The following is a 17,920-nucleotide window of genomic DNA, read 5'->3' as shown; positions in this document are numbered from 1 at the left end:
CTGCAATGAATAAATGAAATATGTAGGCTGAAGGTGAGCATAGTTTTAATGAAGCTTGTCAGGATATGATTATTTGTTTATTTATTTATCTATTTTTTTCCAGGCAAGACAATAATACAATGACAGATAAAATAGAAACATTACAAGAGAAATATAAATTTGAGCACCAGCCAATTCCTGGGGATCACCTAAAAGAATTGAAAATTCCGTAGAGAAGCTCTCTACATTGGCTGGTGCCTATATGTAAAATAGAAATAAATGTAAACATGTCATTATAATCATACTTCTAAATTAATTAATCTTCATTGTAATATGAAGAGAGAAATAAAACATTAATTGATGCCAAGCACAATACTTAGAATTGCATTTCAAAGAGCATAGCTATTTGATTTTCCCACGGTAGGTCTTATAGATGAATTAATACGCACATTTCTCTTTCGTCAAAATAATCTCAGTTGTTTATTTTCACACTTAATTATGTGAGAGGTGAGCGTTAGAAGATCGAGATATCATCTCATAACTCAAGTACCTTATAGAAGAATAGAAGTGCTCAACTTCCGGGTCTGTACTTCACATATGGAAACGTGTAGCGATAGTGAGGCAACATTATACACCTTTATGCAGTATACATATTTGCATATAATGTACTTGTCATAATACTTTGTGTATGTCTTTTTACGAAAATGAAATAAATGCTATACACCAAGCCATAGCTTTTGTAATACACCACGAGAATGTTAATCATTCTCTCTACAATACGCATTATACAATTACAAATTTGTAGAATAATACAATTATCAGAATTATTTTTACAAGTAACCTTGCACAAGTCGAACTTCTGACAAATACTCGCGAAAGAAGCAGACCACAGTATGAACAATCATGTGTTATATAGCTTTCCTAAGTCGTCTTTCTCTTATGACGAACAGATGTTTGTGGACCAAACAGATTCGACATACCCTCTACCCCTCATCCCCCTCCCAAAAAGGAGAAAAATAATAATAAAGAACAAAATTGAATTTTATTTTTCAAATAATATTTCAATTCCGTCGCACTATTACACAGACACATCACAAATACAGAGCCGAATGACGTTTTCAAAGAAGGTAAAAAGGGGCAAGGAGCTTTATATGCAGCTGTCAGGAATGACACGTAGCTTATTATATTCAATATGTTTGAGTCAATTCCAAAGCAAGGAAAGATAAACATCAGCGTACATGAACGCCAGAACCCCCCCCCCCCCCCTCCATTAAAAAGGAATTTCCACTGCAATTGCATTCCCCTTTAAATGCCAATTTCTGGAATAAATATATATTCTTTTACCATTTTATTTACCATTCTACCATTCCTTTAACGAATACGTTTCTATCGAAATCAAAAGTGTTGGATCAGACTGAAGTCCTTTGGCGTTCTTGAGGTCACTCAAAGAGTACTCTTATGAGAGTACTTCCTATTTCTTCATTGCTCTAAAGGAGGAAATTGTTTTGGCTTAAAAATTTATTCAGTTTCACTAATGACTGATCTTGTTCTAATCTGAAAATCTGATGGTCCAATAAATCATTTTAATACGAGAAAAGAGAAAATTTAAAGACACTAAAGTTTCCATAATATGTAACTTCAAGTCATCATCAGCGTCATACGGTCTTCTTCGTCATGGTTACATTGTCATCAGTATTATCATCACCATCATCATCCATAACCGTTACGCTTATGATGAAACATTAAAAATGCACAAATAGATCATTGAATCAGTTCAATGCACGAAATTATGTATATCGGACTACAATTAATTAGTGCACGCTCAAATTTCGAGCAGAGGCGATTTTCGATGGAAATTCACCTTTTTGCGAAAGTCACGTGACGCGGCGAGCGCAAACGACACATCGAAAGATATGGAATACAATAGAGACGATTTGGAAAAGTTTCCCAATCGTCTCTATTGTATTCCACCATCTCGTTTAAGCCATTTACCCCTCTGTTGTTATTTGTTGTTATCTTATTGTAATCATTCTGTTCTGTACCCTTGATTACCCATTATTTACTTTGTTGGTATTACGATTTTATTTGTATGGTTTTGTTCTACTTTGTTTGTTTCAATGCATTATAGGCCTGATGAAGGCCCTTCTGGCCAAAAGCTAGCCCAATAAAAGAAATACTTGGAAGCTACGTCTTGCATCAATGTTTGAATTATTTACGTCTGTAAATAGAACATGATGCACTGCAATACACGTTGTGCAAAGAACCCTCTTCCTTTATATATATATATATATACACCACCCTCACACACACATACACACTGTTAGAAAAATTTTATTTAAAAAAAAGAGAAATTCCTGCAGCAGAGTTTCGAGAACACTAAAATTTTAAAATAAAATGTACAAAATCTTTCCTGTTGTAACAATTTACAATATCATTTGGTTTTTCTCTTCTGTGAAATCTGGGTTTTTCACCTGTAAAATCTTCTTTTTTTTCTAACAGTGTATAATCAAGAGACAGATTATCTATCTCTACTTTCAAAAAATTGCTCAAGGCCATGGGCCTTTGCTTATATAATTATAAATATATATTTTTTTTTTTGCTTTTCAAATTTACATCAGCACCCCCCCCCCCACTAAAGAAATCGTTCCCAGGGCCCTGTTCATCAAGGCCAACCTAATCTTTTCAATTTTAAAATGTTTTACAACCTCTCATATCCACAATAATGCCTCACAATCAGTTTCTAATAATATTGTCATAAATTGTCTCATACCATAACTCAGACTTGTCCTTATCAATTATTTTGTCGTGTCATTTTATCTCATCTCTGTTATATCATTTTGCTTTTATATCACGTTTATATTTTGTAATTGTTACATAAATTTATATCTATATCCTTTTCTAATGGTAATTTACAGTGTTTACTTTTCGATTTCTAAAGTTATGTTTTTATGTTAATGCTAATTTATAATAATTTATATATTTTTTGTTGGGATACAAACTTGTACGGATTTGTGAAACCTTTTTTTTTATCCAATGACATGTTTAATTGTCTAAATAACTGCAAATACAAAATACATAGATCAAAAGAAAGATATATTTACCAAGTGGGAGCATCTCATAATTCTGTTCGGCATGTATCGGTAAGCGTAGTTTGGTTCCATCTAATGTAGACGCATGAACTGTAGGGTTATCATAGATGAAGTGAAGAAGGAAAGCATCACCTTTATTAATTACTGTCTTAGAGTAAGAAACCGCAAGCGATTCGGTAATTCTGATGTGCTGGGGCAGTTTCGTTTCTGCCAGGAATACGGCTAGGTCACTGTTCGGCGTGTGAGGTGTGGGTTCCAGGCTAAGTACCCTCGGGAAGTCCTCTGGTCTTTGGATTACTTTAGGTTGGGGTATGGGAGGTGCAATGAACGGTCTTTCAGGCCGAGGTGGTACCTTAGGCTTATCAGTGGGGATCCTTGGTGTCATGCTGGAATACTGGTGAGGGTTACTGGGCTGTCTTTTGATTCCCACATAGGCATTCATTGCTATTCAGATAGAACAGTCTGAAAAATAAGAAAAAAGTGATTCTCACTTAGACACTTAGGACTCCTGCTGGGGTATCAGTTCCTTCGAATGTATAACCGTTTTTGGTCTCCTGTAGCAAGCAAATGAGACACATCAGATGAGAAATTAAGCGTATCATTTACTACCCACACTACCGCCACTGCTACCACCGCTGTTAAAGGTATTTCTCAGAGAGTGCTGCTTGTGTGGTCCGAAATGAGGTTAACAATATAAGGGTCATTCCATACAATCATCAACATTTTTGTATATTCGATACTCATATCACTTTATAACTGTCTATGCCGTGGTAATTTTCCTATGAACCAGAACTAGATATTTCAGGAAAGTGGCACATATTACGGGTGGAGTTTACACACTTATACCTGCATCATGATTCAATCTATTCATCAAAAAGATAAGTAGTTGTTCTAAAATAATACTGTAAGCTGCAATAAAATGGAATGAATCCCAAATAAAAAAGAATGACTGTCATTCAAACAAAAAATGTCCTGCGTCATAATATTGGAATACCGCATTTGTTTGTAATAAAAGACAATGGGCAAACTTACCTGACCTCAGTCCAATTCATAGCTTACTCTCACCTTCAGCCTGGGAAATGTCCGTAATAAACATCATTAGTGGTTGAGTGGCGCCATGTTTTGTGTCTCTTTAATTTTCAATCCAGATTCATTGTGCATGGAAAGCTGAATGAGCAAAGTTTCGACCGGCGAAATCTCTTGACAATGAACTCGTTCAAGTCCATGTTTCCCGGACGTGTCGTGGGCGTACGCTTTTTTGTCCTTGTTTGGAAAAATTAAAGTACGTGCGTGATCTCTCTTTCTCTCTCTTTCTCACTCTCTTCTTCTATTACGACCGAGTAACACAATGTTTGCTCTACATGGGACTTTCCCCATTTGCTCATGAAAGCCTGACCAAAAGCAAACAAAAAAGTGCCTACAGGCCTTGGCAATGAACATATCACTAAGACTAGAAAGTGGAGAAAGGGCGGATTTTCCTTCTTTACTTTCCTACTACTATCTCTGGCGGATCTAGGGTACTTTAATCGGGGGAGACAAGACGATTCACAATTTTTTTTTCAATTTCACTCGTCGTAAAAGGCCGACTCCTGCGTCGCCCCCCCCCCACATTGGCGTTCAGATGGGGGAGGGGGGAATTAAAAGGGGGTGAAATCTGATTAGATTTTCTGATATTATATCGAAATCTATCATAAATTATTTTTTAATACTAAAAATGACACTTTTGATGGCTCACTTCGCTCGCTCGCACCTTTAGAAACTTTGTCCCTATCAACTGATTAACCCAATGTATGGCCTCCCTCAGTTCTTTTTTTTTCGCTTATTGCCTACTGCCGCCTCAGGTCATGCAGGTAGTATCAGGTCAAGTACAATCAAGTACCTAGAATATAATTTTGGTAATGTAAAAAAAAATCTGCAGATCTTGTATACGATCATTGTATACATGTATAATAGTTTGCCAAATACTAAAGGCATGTATACATTGGACAGTCATTCTTTATTGAAGTATTACATACATATACTACAAGTATTAAAAAGATTATATACATATAATTTGCCCAATAATGAATCAGCGAACCCACATTTGTTTTCTAAATTAGTGCAATCCAATTTACCCACACTTCACTATTATTATACAGTTTTATTGCGGAAGAATAATGTTGAATGCAGAATATCAGTGATAAAAAAATATATAGGTAGTTATTTAACTAGTACAAAACACCATTTTCCAGGAAATTACCATAAAAATAAATTTATGTGTGAATCAGAGCTTTTAGAACAAGATATATTCCTAGAAATGTTAACCACTAAAACTGTTAATTTCAACTCACTTCATCATTGAAAAGTTTTCTTTATAAATGATTTCCCATCCATTTCAAGCCAAACAAAAACAAAAGTCACACTCGCAGTGCAGTAGAAAAACTAACATTTAACCGGAAATACACACACGTGTATACAGAGGCGTAATGAGCCAAACAACCTTGAGGGGGCTCGATATGGCGTATCATGTAAAATTTATAAAAGTTAGCGAAGCGAGTGAGCAACAATTTCAACAGTTTTATTAAAAAAATAAAGATTGTGATAAATTTTGACACAATATTCAGAAAAGAACGTAATTTTTCACACTTATCCTTTTCTCTTATCTTTCTTCGTCGTAAAAAAAATTGTGAGGAAAGAGCCCCCAAGCCCCAATCCCATCTAGGAAATATATAGGAAATAGTTATATACATTTATACAATGCCAAACACACTAAGTATTATCAAAATATTGCCATAAATGAGTCAATAGCAATTGATAAGAATGAAGGAGAGTATCCATTACAAGAGGAAAGCATAATTATTATATAAAATCTTGTGAATACATTGGACAATTAATTAACTTGTATATACAGTATACATATTTTATACTTCATTCAAATATAATTTTGTTGATTGCAAACTACTGATTATGGCCTGAGTTATATATTGTCAAATGTGATAGAGATATTTTTTTTAAAATCGATTAAAATCAACAAATACCTCAATCTCGAGCTCTCTGTGAGACCACATCAGTTTGCTTCTCTCTCCCCCCCCCCCCCTCCCCTCCCCCCCCCCCCCCCCCCGTCTCCCTCTCTCTCTCCCCTCCCATGTTTCTCCCTTTTTCCTTTTCTGTTTTGACATATTAGCTCTACCCTCGTCGTTTTTACTCGGTTCATTTCTCCGACTGCGGCTTTCCCACTCTTCTTTACTGATTACCAGTTTTTCACCTCCAGTTCATCAACTATTCCAATGATTTCATGCACCTGACGGCAAATCATCAATTAACGTTTCTTTTATCGAGAGATTGTGCATACTTTCCAAAATGTCATCCGATACAAGCCCACTCAAGAATTTTCTCGCAGGAGGCTTCGGCGGTGTGTGTCTCGTCGCCGCTGGACACCCGTTAGATACCATCAAGGTGACCTACCAAACTAGCATGTTATTGCAATTCATTAGAATATCGTACTAAGTTAAACGTACCGGCAGTTCAACTGTGAATTCCTTGAAATCTTTGATTCAAGTTTTGATTCATATTGTTTCTTACAATGCAATGATGATTGATAAAGTTAAAACTTAGGGCTTTCAAAAATTCCTCCAACTAGAATATGCTCACTCATTCAATGAACAAGGTTATAATATGCTAGACCAAAGTTGAAGTCTAGTAAAATCCCAGCAAGAATCAAGATCATGTTTTTTTTCAAAGTCAAATTAAAAAGAAAAAAGATGGCCATCAGCTGTTGTAGACTGTCTGTTAAATTTGGAAAAACAGTTTCCTTGTGCCCTTGTCATTGACTTTGTTCCCGATCATTTGACACACTTTTTAGTATAGATTGATGAGAAAAGATGCATTTTGGGCCTTATTGTTTGACTGTCTTTGCAAGAAATTTATGTCTAAAAAATGTCACATTTCCCCCATTATTATTTTTTGTTCTTTTTCTATTGATTGTGAATTAAAATGTGAACATGGTAAATAAGCACAGATTAAATGGGTGATAGAAAAAAAAATTCTTATAGTCGAACTTGACTCAAAGACAGATCTAACGCTAGATCTAGATTAGACTTATTAAATGCACTGAATAGCTCAATCTGAACTTACTGAGTAGTTTGATTCAAGGGTAATTATAGGTGTATGATGGTGTCACACTTGAGGCATTTCTACATTTCCATGGCATTGCCATCCAATACTATTTGAAACATTTTGATCCACTCTAGGTGTTCTTACTTTTGTAGGCTACCAGCACATTTCTGACATAGGAAGGAAGTACATGTCCATACATTTCTTTCATGCAGGTACGACTTCAGACACAGCCTACTGGCCCAGGAGTAACTCCAATCTACAAAGGAACAATTGACTGTGCAGCAAAAATTGTCAGACATGAGGTAAATAAATGTCAAACATAAAGATATTGTGAGGCATTATCTTGATATCTCTCAGTAGTGTGGGGGCGTCGTGAAGGACAAGGGTTTGATTCCCAGCCATGGCGCATTTTCCTTCAGCAAGAAATTTATCCATATTATTATGCTGCTCTCAACCCAGGTGAGGTAAATTGGTATGGGCAGGAACTAATTCCTCAAAAAGTTGTGCGCACTGGAATCGGTAGACTAGCTTAGTCTGGGTAGGAGCGCCTTGAGCTATACAAATCCTATATTATTATTATTTTATCAGTCACACCCCTTCCACAATGTATCTCCATGCCATATTTCTTTAAACTTGTACACTCTTCCAGGAGATCAATCTCTGCCCAAAATTAAGTTCTAAAAAATGTGTAACACTCCCCGGCCCTGTCTCTTTTCATTCCTGTTTTGTCACTCACCTCCCCCCCCCTCACAAACTCTCAGTCTTTCCAAATAGATCTATTTTACATTGTCTTCTTTACCCACAGCAAGAAATACTTTATTCAATTCTAAATTTATTATCAATCAAATGATCTGATTGATTATTCATAAACTCATATATCTTTAGATATACCGGTACATGTACTAGGACTTTGCATTACATGCATTTTCTGCCATGTTTTTATTCTCAATTTGTTCTAAATTTAGGATGTTGTTAACACTGTTCCTATCATTTGCAGCCATGGAGACAAAGCTGCTTTTGTTTTAGTTGCAAATGAATTTGTAAATAAATAATGTAACCAACTTTTCTTTATCAAGACAGGTCCAAGAATAATTCCAGTAATCATGCTTATGCAGAATGGGGAACCTATTTAGTATGATTAAAGCACAGAAAATCTGTTATGTTTTGTAAGAGAACTTTATAGGCCTACGGTATATCATTGAAATAACTGTTTTGTATTTATGGTTTAATACATATTTCTTACAAATTTACTTGGCACCTACTTGTCCTTATCCAGGGGTTCCGTGGCTTGTACAAGGGGATGTTCGCACCTATCCTTGGAGTCACTCCAATGTATGCTGTCTGTTTCTTGGGTTACAGTGTGGGGAAGAGCCTGCAGACAGCAAGGCTTCCAAATGGAGAATTTGCGTGAGTACTGCATTTATCTTGGGATTTTATTTGATATCAGGGCTAAAATAATTATAACATTTTTGTTACGTGGGCGTCTAACTTAGAATATAAATTTAAGTTGATTTTTAATCAGTCATTGTTTGTAGGCATTGAAACTCAGGTAAATAATATTTTTTTCAAGACAGCTTCTGATGAAATACAATTTCTATTTTGAAATCAATAGTCTGTCCTAGATGTAAATTTGTTTATGTAAGCTTCTTTGAGCAAATTTGAAATGTTGCCAACCATGAAGTTGGAATTTTTAAATGTGTACATTTCCCATAAATTTATTTTGGGTACATGAGTCAGATACATGTTATTATTTTGGGGGCTTTTAATTTTTAAAAGGCCCCAATATCTTGGAAAATATATTGCTCCTATCTCTCTTTGTGTCTTATTGGATCATAACATCCCATGACCCTCTCTTTCTCCCTCTTTCTTTTTCTCTCTCCTCTCTATAACTCCATCTCCCCACCAAACAAAAAGTGACTTTTTGTGCCATATGAATGCTATATATTTGGACATTGCTAATACTCCATATTTCTGTCAATAATATCTCTGTCTTCCTTGAACCCAAAATAGACCTGAGCAACTCTTCATGGCTGGTATGTTATCAGGAGTCTTTACTACAGCCATCATGGCACCTGGTGAACGTATAAAGTGTTTATTACAGGTAATTGTACGCTTCCTATTAGATATTGAGAACCATCAGTGATAGTGCTGTAGGTCAACATGATTCATTACTATGAAATCACTTTGTTTGATGATCATATGCAAGTGTGTGTGATTGGAGCATTGTGGCCCAGTGGATTGGTCTCTGAAACAGAGGGTCGTGGGTTCAAATCCCAGCCACAGCGTAGTTTCCTTCAGCAAAAAATTTATCCACATTGTGCTGCACTCAACCCAGGTGAGGTGAATTGCACTGAGCGCTGGAAGGCTGCTTGAGCTACAGCCGGGGTAATTAATATCCAAGTCCTTTGGAAGCACATAGAGACATTATTAATGTGTTAATGCGTTCTCGCCAGTGTATAATACGCATGTGAACCATGCGTGCGGAAATGGAGACCAAGTGGAACCATGCGTAAAATTTCAGCGACATGCATGGAAAAATTAAATGGAAATGTTCAGAAAAAAAAATAATACACTCCATGAACTCCTCTTAGTGATATCAACTTCATTTATCGGGTTGCACCAAAGTCCCACCAACTTAAGACCACTTGCAAATGAAAATCAGTGCAGGGCCCTAGCTAGCGCCGACGCTCGTTGGATGCGCATTTTGTATACTGTACCGTACATGTATGCACAGATCGCTAACTAGGTGCATGCACGATACGCGCGCGCTATATAGACGATCGACGGAGCGGCGGACATGTTTTACAGATCCAGCCTAAATCTAGAAACACGACAAAGCCCTTTGACTTCTCATGTCTGGTCCGACCAGGGCCCGACTCTTTTTTTTTCTCGAAAATATTTACAATTCATAAGCTGGAAAGCTGCACTTCTCTTTCTTTGGACTGAACAGCAAGTATCTGTGCATTTATGTGCATTTGTGTGGGCTTAAAAATACGCCACAATGGGGCTTCCTTACGTCTCTATTTGATGAAAAGGCCGTCGCTTCCGCGCTCCGCACCCACCCCCCAGGAGTGGCAGCACAAGTCCCCGACATGGGTGAATTTTTTTCTGGCGAGAACGCTGGTGTTATGCGCTTTATACAAGAAATTATTATTATTATTAGATATTGGTGATTGGCACTGTACTGTTTTGCATGACGAAATCTGATTAAAGGAATACTTTAAAAAAAGACATATATATGAAAAAAAATGCCACTTTAATCCACATCAGAATGCAGTTAAGTTGGTTCATTTACAATTATTCCTCTCAACAACGAATGTAGAATGCTTCAAATGCTAGAATATATTATTTGATAATGATGAATAGTCGAAACAATAGTCAAATGTTCATGAGTGTGTCATGGCACTTAAGGCCCACTGAGGAAGTTGTACTAATATTGATATTATACTAGCTGAAATGGAAATGCTGAAGTGTAACTAATTGTTTTGACCCTTTAACCAACAAGAAAGGATAACAGACAGTACATGAACTTTGATCAATCCTGCGAAAGGGTTTTATGACTTTCAAATGTCCCATGGCAATGATTGTATTTTCTGTTGACTTTTTTTAGATTCAAGCAGCATCTTCTGGTAAAGCCAAGTATGCTGGACCCCTGGACTGTGCCAAGCAGATCTACAGAGAAGCAGGTCTCTTCAGAGGGCTCTACAAGGGCACCATGGCCACACTGCTCAGAGGTGAGTTTTCAGGGCCCTGTCTTCCAAAGAATTACCATTTATCCAATCAACCACAACTATGGATGGCCAGCAACATCAACATTTAGAATGCAAATTTGTTCAAAATATTTTGTAGATATGATGTATATTCATAAATTCATCATTCTCTTGAAGATTCAGTGTGATTCTCTATTTTGTTATGTTATGGATGGATTTCCATACATTTGGGATTGATCAGATCAGCTGTAATACTTTGTAAGACGGGACCCAAAGCTGACAATTAGTAGGATTTCATTGTAAAATTATTAAGTAGGATTTTTAAGGGAAAGTGACACTAAATAGGTTTTTTCCCCCTAGGAAAAGAGATTTTTCGAAACTTATATAAATGATGATTTTGTAGTATGTTTTTCACAATTTTAAAGAAAACTAAGATTTTAGGTTTGAAAATGAGACAAAAAGAAATAAAGAATAGGATTTTGTCACAGTTAAGGTTGGCAGCTCTGGGTTTTAAAAACCATAGTGTAGAAAGTATAGGAGGGCAATGGGTGATTTAGCCCTCATCACAACAAAATTCCCCCCTAAAATTCCCAGAATGGAATGGATGACCACCTATTCTCGAGTCACCTTCAAGATCTGCCACAAAACAAGAATGCTCATAAAATTAATATTCTACATGCGGCAGAATGATGATACTTGGAGTTGCCCTTCAACTGAAAGAAAGAGCCCCCAAAGTTCAGCAATCTGCCATATGCGAAAAAAATATCCCCTAAAATATACGGCGTCCTTCTCAGAAACACTACCTTTTTTCTCATGTCAAGTGAGGCCATTTGTTACAAAAGGAAAATAACTATGTTCAAAGTTATTGGGGTTATAAATCGTATATTATTAGTATTAATTGAAGATAAACCTATTGTAATTTCGAGATTATTTGTTTAATTTTAGTTGGCAAGTTTGGTGGGCAATTGCTAAAAATTTATTTGTATGGGCCATTATATTTAAGGATGCAAGATCAATTCAGAATAAATGCATTTTTAATTCCCACCATTGATATTCTTAGAGAATAATGCTCTGAATATTTAAAATAGAGTTATCAAATTTTGCATTTTTTTTCTCTCCTCTTAAGATGTTCCTGCTTCTGGTACTTATTTCATGACCTATGAACTCCTTAAGAAAGGTCTTACACCTGAAGGACAAAAGTAAGTTGTCTCATGTCATACATTTTCTCATGTTGGTGCTTTTGTCTATGCCTTGTTTGAGTGTCATCTTTCTTTCACAATCAGGGGGTTCATCATTTGAATTTGACTTTATCTTACATATTTCACATGTGAACATGATCAAAGACAATATAACATCAGAAGATTCAGTATGATATATAAATCAGACATGGGATCATTCATCTAAATTGAATATTACAGCGATTTGAAATTAAAGACAATTTAAAATAAGGTGAATTATGAGGGAACCTGCATGAAAAGCATCTTTAAGCAGAGTTAAGTGTGACTGGAAATGGCATATAAGGTTCTGTTTGCATGTTGTATCCAATTTTATTTGATTTTATGACATCTCTAATCTCTATTTGTAAAATATGTATCTTTTGATGTATATTTTTTATATATAGGTTTTTTTGTTTTTTTTTTCAATTATAGGACGAGTGATCTGAGTGTGTTACGTGTATTACTAGCCGGTGGTATGGCAGGTGTATTCAACTGGATGGTCGCTATTGCTCCAGATACACTCAAGTCAAGATTACAAACAGGTAAAAAATTCAGTGTGAAAAGGGAAGATTTTCTATAAGAATTTTAGATATTGATATTTTTATATTAATCTCCTTTACCAGTTTTATTTTTCCATTAAAGTGCCATGAATTGAGCTCCTTTTATATGTGTCACAATGGCATTGAGAAAAATTAGAAAATAGTCCTTTTCATGCCAGCGCTCACCATAGGCAGTCACTGGAAGCATTGTTTGTTTCTCTCCGTCCCGTTTTCATTCTCGCAATAACCTCAAAATCGCACCAGGTATACATGCAGGTGTGATGGTGATATGACTAGTTTCTGATGTCATGAGGTTACAGAGATCAGTGTTTGAAAAATGTTAGAAATAAGTTTTGTGATATTTAGGGAATATTGGATGGGCTTGAGTGGGATGTGAAGAAATATTGTATGAGCTGAACAAATATATTGGATGAGTTGGAGACGAATCCAATACAGTCCGACCTCTCTTATCCAGCCTCCCCTTATCCGGATCTCTCTATTATCCGGACGCACAATTGCCGAGATTTTTTTTTTTTTTTTTTAATCTAGTACAGGTACGTGAGGAAATGAGATTTCAATCTAAAGTCAATCCTATACATAAACTCACTTTGATTACATATATTTCCCAACATAGTCACCCTACACCAAACATATTTTTCATGAAAATATCTCACCCAAATCACCAAAAGAACTTTAGGAATGATAATTTCCAGTAAATCAGGGTGCAGCGCAAACATTTCATCACGTTTCTCTTTTTGCTTCGCGGGAAAAACAACACATGTCTTGCTAGCTAACTTTAGGCCTCAATACGGACAGCGCCATCTACCATGTTTGAGCCTACAGTCAGTGGAACAATGGCTGACATTGCGAAGCTGCGATACCCGCCGCGATGATCTAATTTTAAAACTTAGTTTCATCGAGTCATTCACTTTCTTTCGAGGTATGCTCGATGTATACCTCAGTCATTTTAGCAGGTAAATTATTCAAGAGTTTTGGCCATCGATCGATTTCATTTCAATAAAAAACACTGCCTATAATTTGCACTGACTCTGCAGTGATTATCTTTACCGTACGCCCACTACATTAGTGCAGTGTAGCTACTGCCGGTACTGGCCTGGGGAGGCAGCCGGCAGCGCAGCTGCGTGTATTTAATATTGGGTCTCCCAGATCCGGATAAATCCCTTATCCGGATTGGTGCTGGTCCCAACGTGTCCGGATAAGAGAGGTCGGACTGTATTGTTCTTCAGCCAGTTACAATATTTCTACGCATCCCACAAAAATTGGTCATCCAATATTATTTAGATACCCCCACAAAGCTAATAAAAGTAATGAAGCAGAAAAAAAGAAATTGTTTTTAGTAACCATTATTTATGGCAATCCTGTAAATCATGGTATTATCATTTTTTTAAAAGAAATCAAGATGCGCTAGCGTATAGTGCAAGCGAATTTGAATTCAATAAATTGACGCTCCTTTACCACACCTGGCAACTAATACGCAATGCAATTTCATTGTGACGTAACAATAGCTTCATGCGCACAATCATATTTTAACCAATGATAATCTTGTGGGAGGGGCAAAATATTCATTTCATCCAATATTTTCAATATTGGATGGTTTGGATGGTTTTCATAGGCATGCACGTTAAAAAAAAAATCAGTTTTAATATTTTGTCTCTTTGAAACAACCTTGTCAGACGTCAAAAAATATCTGCGCCTCTAAAACCCTACATCTAAATAATAATATATTATATCCCTTTTCTGGAGACATAAATTTTGAGTTTGCAGTCGAGAATTTCATCTAGTTTCAATGATGGACATTGGTCTAAATCTTTGTTGATATGCCCTATAGTTTATTGACCACTCGGCTCTTAAATAAACAGATGCAAAGTACTTATTGATTGATAATAACTGATAATTAAATAAAGTCAGAATTCATATGCATATTCTCACATGTAATCAAGAGAAGTCAGTCTCATGTAGAAAGATCATATATATATGTTTTAACTTTCTGTTTTAACTTCCTCCTAATTAAATCTGTCTCTGGTTGGGGATGCTTTAAATAAGAAAGTGAATTTTACATTCACAGATGTGAGACATGCTCCCGGACAATAGTTGATTTTTTTTCTTGTCAAATAAATAATGCAACTCATTACCCAGTGCTACATGTTGGTGTGACTTGAAATTTCTCTTGAAATTGCAGTTGCATTATGTAGGTAACACTTAACCGCATTTATGAAATAATATTCTGCAGATGGTCACTAGACTTTATAGCCATGTGTGGCAGTTCCTCAAGATTTGTTGTCACTGAGGAGGGAAGGGTCCACGTCCCACCTCTTACCTATGGTTACTATGATCAAAATTGCATTGCACTACAGCATGACTATAAGCCATAATCAACCCTTTCTAAAACAGCGCAGGACCTAAGTTTATTTCAATTTATCCTAAGGAATATAAGAATGTTAGTAGTCTACAAGTTAATCTCATTTATGACATTTTAGTGAAAATAATTTGTATTGTTTATGAATCATCTAGCCCCCGAAGGCACCTACCCCAATGGTGTGAGGAGTGTGTTTGCTGAACTGATAAAGAAAGAAGGACCTGGAGCTCTCTTCAAAGGCATCACACCAGTAATGCTAAGAGCCTTCCCAGCCAATGCAGTGAGTATTCAACCACTAGGCACAATTGAATAATTGTTCACTTGACTGACAAGGAAAAAGATGATTCAAAAGAAAATACCTTTAGAGTTGACCTGATGCCCAAAGGGCCTTAGCCATTCCATAATTAGAGGCCTTTTGAGTTTTCCCTATCTTGCATTGCAAAGTTTGTGTCTGTTTCTTCATTTTTGATTCAATCTCGACATATACGTTTAATGACTGTTTTACACAATGCTACATGAAATATTTTGATGCAAGTTCAGAATATTTAGTTTATATGCAGAAAATCTCTGCCAAAAGGGCCGTTATAAAAGCGCATGTGTATTTGAGATGATAGTTTTACTACTAACTCTAAAATGCCACAATTTCGTGCCAAAACCTCATTTTAGCAAGAGCCTTTCATGTCTCAGAAAATGCAACTGTTTTTGTTTAAAATTGGATGAACTATTCTTTGCAAAATAAGTATTTAAAGAAGCAAAGCGAACCAAGTACCATAATCAACAAGTTAATACTCATAATTGCATATGCCATTATTCCTCTGTTCTTAAGGAAATTCTCTCCATCTTCCCCCCCCCATGCTGTCTAGTCTATCTCTGTATCCCGATTACCATTTTTTTATCTCTTTATCTATTTCACAGGCATGTTTCTGTGGATTTGAGCTTGCCATGAAGTTTTTAACCTGGGTAGGATTGTAGCACCGTTGCCGTCCTCAAACTGTTTTCCAGAGATGATGTAGATCCATTCAACACTTCTCTAGAAGCGATGCAATCTTTGATAACCTGAATTCCAGAGTGTACGTCCTATATTCTTGTGGTGGGTGGAGGAGTGTGGCGTTCAAGTATGTGTGTATGATGTAATTGAAGTGAAGGAAATTTTTTCATCTCATGAGCCAGAGGTACACATAACAGTTGGTGATTTCAAGTTCGGTGATGACCTTTTGGTGTTGATTTTTGGTGTTGGTTTACGCCAGCACCGCACCAAACTTAAAGCGGGTCCTGGGATTAATCTTTCTAGGTGTTGAGCTATTACCTATGTGACTTTGATCATTTATGCACCGAAACACTTAAATTTGTATTAAGGTGTTTAAGTTAGGGAATGTGTACTAAATTGTGCTTCTTACACCAACACCGAAATTGACATCACCCAACATCTCTACTTGCTTCTTAGGCTCTCTGTTGTCATTGAAATTGTCATCTTTTTACATGAATTTTCAATTATATCACCTTAAAGGTGCTTGTTATTATATATATATATACTACATTATATGATGTAATTTCAATTTGATAATACTAACAAAATTACACTGAAGAGAAATCTCAGGAAATAACTATATAGGTGAATAAGAAAAATGATAAATGTCATGATATACATGTAGCTATAAAACATATTTTCTGTTTAGTGCGTTAGAGTTCATTATTAACAAAAGGATATTGTGCAATTATATGCCATCTTTCCTCATTACTTTATTCGCAGTGAATCAAATGCAATGCAAATCCCATGTTTACATGTGACACTAAAAAATTATACTAATAAGGCAACAGCCTTATTTGGGAATTCTTAGGTATATGACAATATAATGTTTTGCATTATTTCTTATCGGGGCTACATCCCAAGTATTGTTATTGTTTGCTATTGTGACATATATTGGAAGCTGGTCAGTTATGCCATTTTTAATTGTTTTTCATGTGATTATCTATATGTCTGCTTATATCCCCCCCTGGAGTGTCAGTCTACATTAAAGAAGGTAAATGTGAATAATATGTATGATTTTTTTTTCTTTTGCATGTTCATATTAGTTTTAAATCATACTTTCTGATTTGGTTGAATTCGTTGGGATGGCATGTATTAGGAAATTATTCTATTCGTTTGATAGATGCAGACCAGCAGTGCCTCTTTTTACAACGAATGATAAGATTTTGCAAATATGGATGAATGGAGGTCCAATTCAAAGTCGACATTTGTTGACAAGGAAAAAATTGAAAGCTTTTTCGGGCCATTACATACATGTATGCATGTTTCTACAACCCAACAGAGATGCAATTAGTTTGTATGTATATTAGATACAAAGATTCAGAAATAGCAATGAATACACCATACAACTTCTTTTTGAAGTTGCTTTCTTGCATCTCTAATTTAAGTGTGATGTTACTAAAAATACAGATTAAAAGTTATGTATTTGATATTTTATTCTATAGAGGGCGGCTATATAATGGTGACATTTATTGAAAAAACAACTAATGTGTAAGGTGAAACTAGGGGGCTCATAGCACAAAGCTTAGCAATCATCATAATAAGACAATGTCTTTACAATTGATTGCAGTGTCCCCAGTTCAGAGATGCTAACTGATAGCTCAAAAAAATCCTGAAAACCCAGGCCGGGGTCCAGGGGCCCGCCCAGGGCCCCTGGCGGGGTCAAGGGCGAAGCCCCCTGAAGCTGGAACGTTTTCTTATTCTTTAGAGGGCTGAAATCATTAATCTACAGTAGTACATAACAAATAATTAATGACATAATAAACTTCATATCATAGGCAAGAAAGGTGCTCAAAAAAAAAATCATGTAACCCGTACTCATTACGGTACGGGTTAACCTGCTGCGGCCAATGGGTGCGACTCGGGACGGGTGTATGTAGCAGCTGG

The 17,920-nt window shown here is 36.1% G+C and overlaps 2 protein-coding genes across 4 annotated transcripts in view; one reads left to right on the top strand and one right to left on the bottom strand.

Moving 5' to 3' along the window:
• LOC121411921 overlaps window positions 1-4,334 on the bottom strand; it is a 37,568-nt gene extending 33,234 nt beyond the window's left edge. Inside the window, exons 1-2 of one of the 3 annotated variants that reach the window (XM_041604824.1) lie at window positions 4,101-4,334; window positions 3,081-3,622 (exon numbers count right to left, since the gene is read on the bottom strand). In XM_041604824.1, coding sequence (XP_041460758.1) covers window positions 3,081-3,510 — 430 coding nt within the window. In that variant the 5' untranslated portion in view covers window positions 3,511-3,622; window positions 4,101-4,334. The remainder of the gene's footprint in view (window positions 1-3,080; window positions 3,623-4,100) is intronic. The other 2 variants (XM_041604825.1, XM_041604822.1) reach the window with 2 other exon arrangements.
• Window positions 4,335-6,227: 1,893 nt separating this feature from the next.
• Window positions 6,228-17,386, top strand: LOC121411920 (mitochondrial carnitine/acylcarnitine carrier protein-like). Its single transcript, XM_041604821.1, has 9 exons — window positions 6,228-6,503; window positions 7,376-7,465; window positions 8,440-8,570; window positions 9,174-9,264; window positions 10,774-10,897; window positions 12,000-12,072; window positions 12,523-12,632; window positions 15,162-15,286; window positions 15,922-17,386. Exons 1-9 carry the CDS (start codon window positions 6,408-6,410, stop codon window positions 15,976-15,978), a joined length of 897 nt encoding a protein of 298 aa, XP_041460755.1. The 5' UTR covers window positions 6,228-6,407; the 3' UTR covers window positions 15,979-17,386.
• The last annotated feature ends 534 nt before the right edge of the window (window positions 17,387-17,920 follow it).

This window comes from Lytechinus variegatus, chromosome 3, assembly GCF_018143015.1.
Source record: "Lytechinus variegatus isolate NC3 chromosome 3, Lvar_3.0, whole genome shotgun sequence".
Lineage (NCBI taxonomy): Eukaryota > Metazoa > Echinodermata > Echinoidea > Temnopleuroida > Toxopneustidae > Lytechinus > Lytechinus variegatus.
Note: the sequence above shows the minus strand (reverse complement) of the source record. Positions and strands in the feature narration are given on the sequence as shown.

Coding starts and splice junctions, on each gene's coding strand:
- LOC121411920 (XM_041604821.1), top strand. CDS start 6,408: ATGTCATCCGATACAAGCCCACTCAAGAATTTTCTCGCAGGAGGCTTC. Junction 10,898..11,999: donor CATGGCCACACTGCTCAGAG/GTGAGTTTTCAG, acceptor TCTCCTCTTAAG/ATGTTCCTGCTTCTGGTACT. Junction 12,073..12,522: donor CTTACACCTGAAGGACAAAA/GTAAGTTGTCTC, acceptor TTTCAATTATAG/GACGAGTGATCTGAGTGTGT.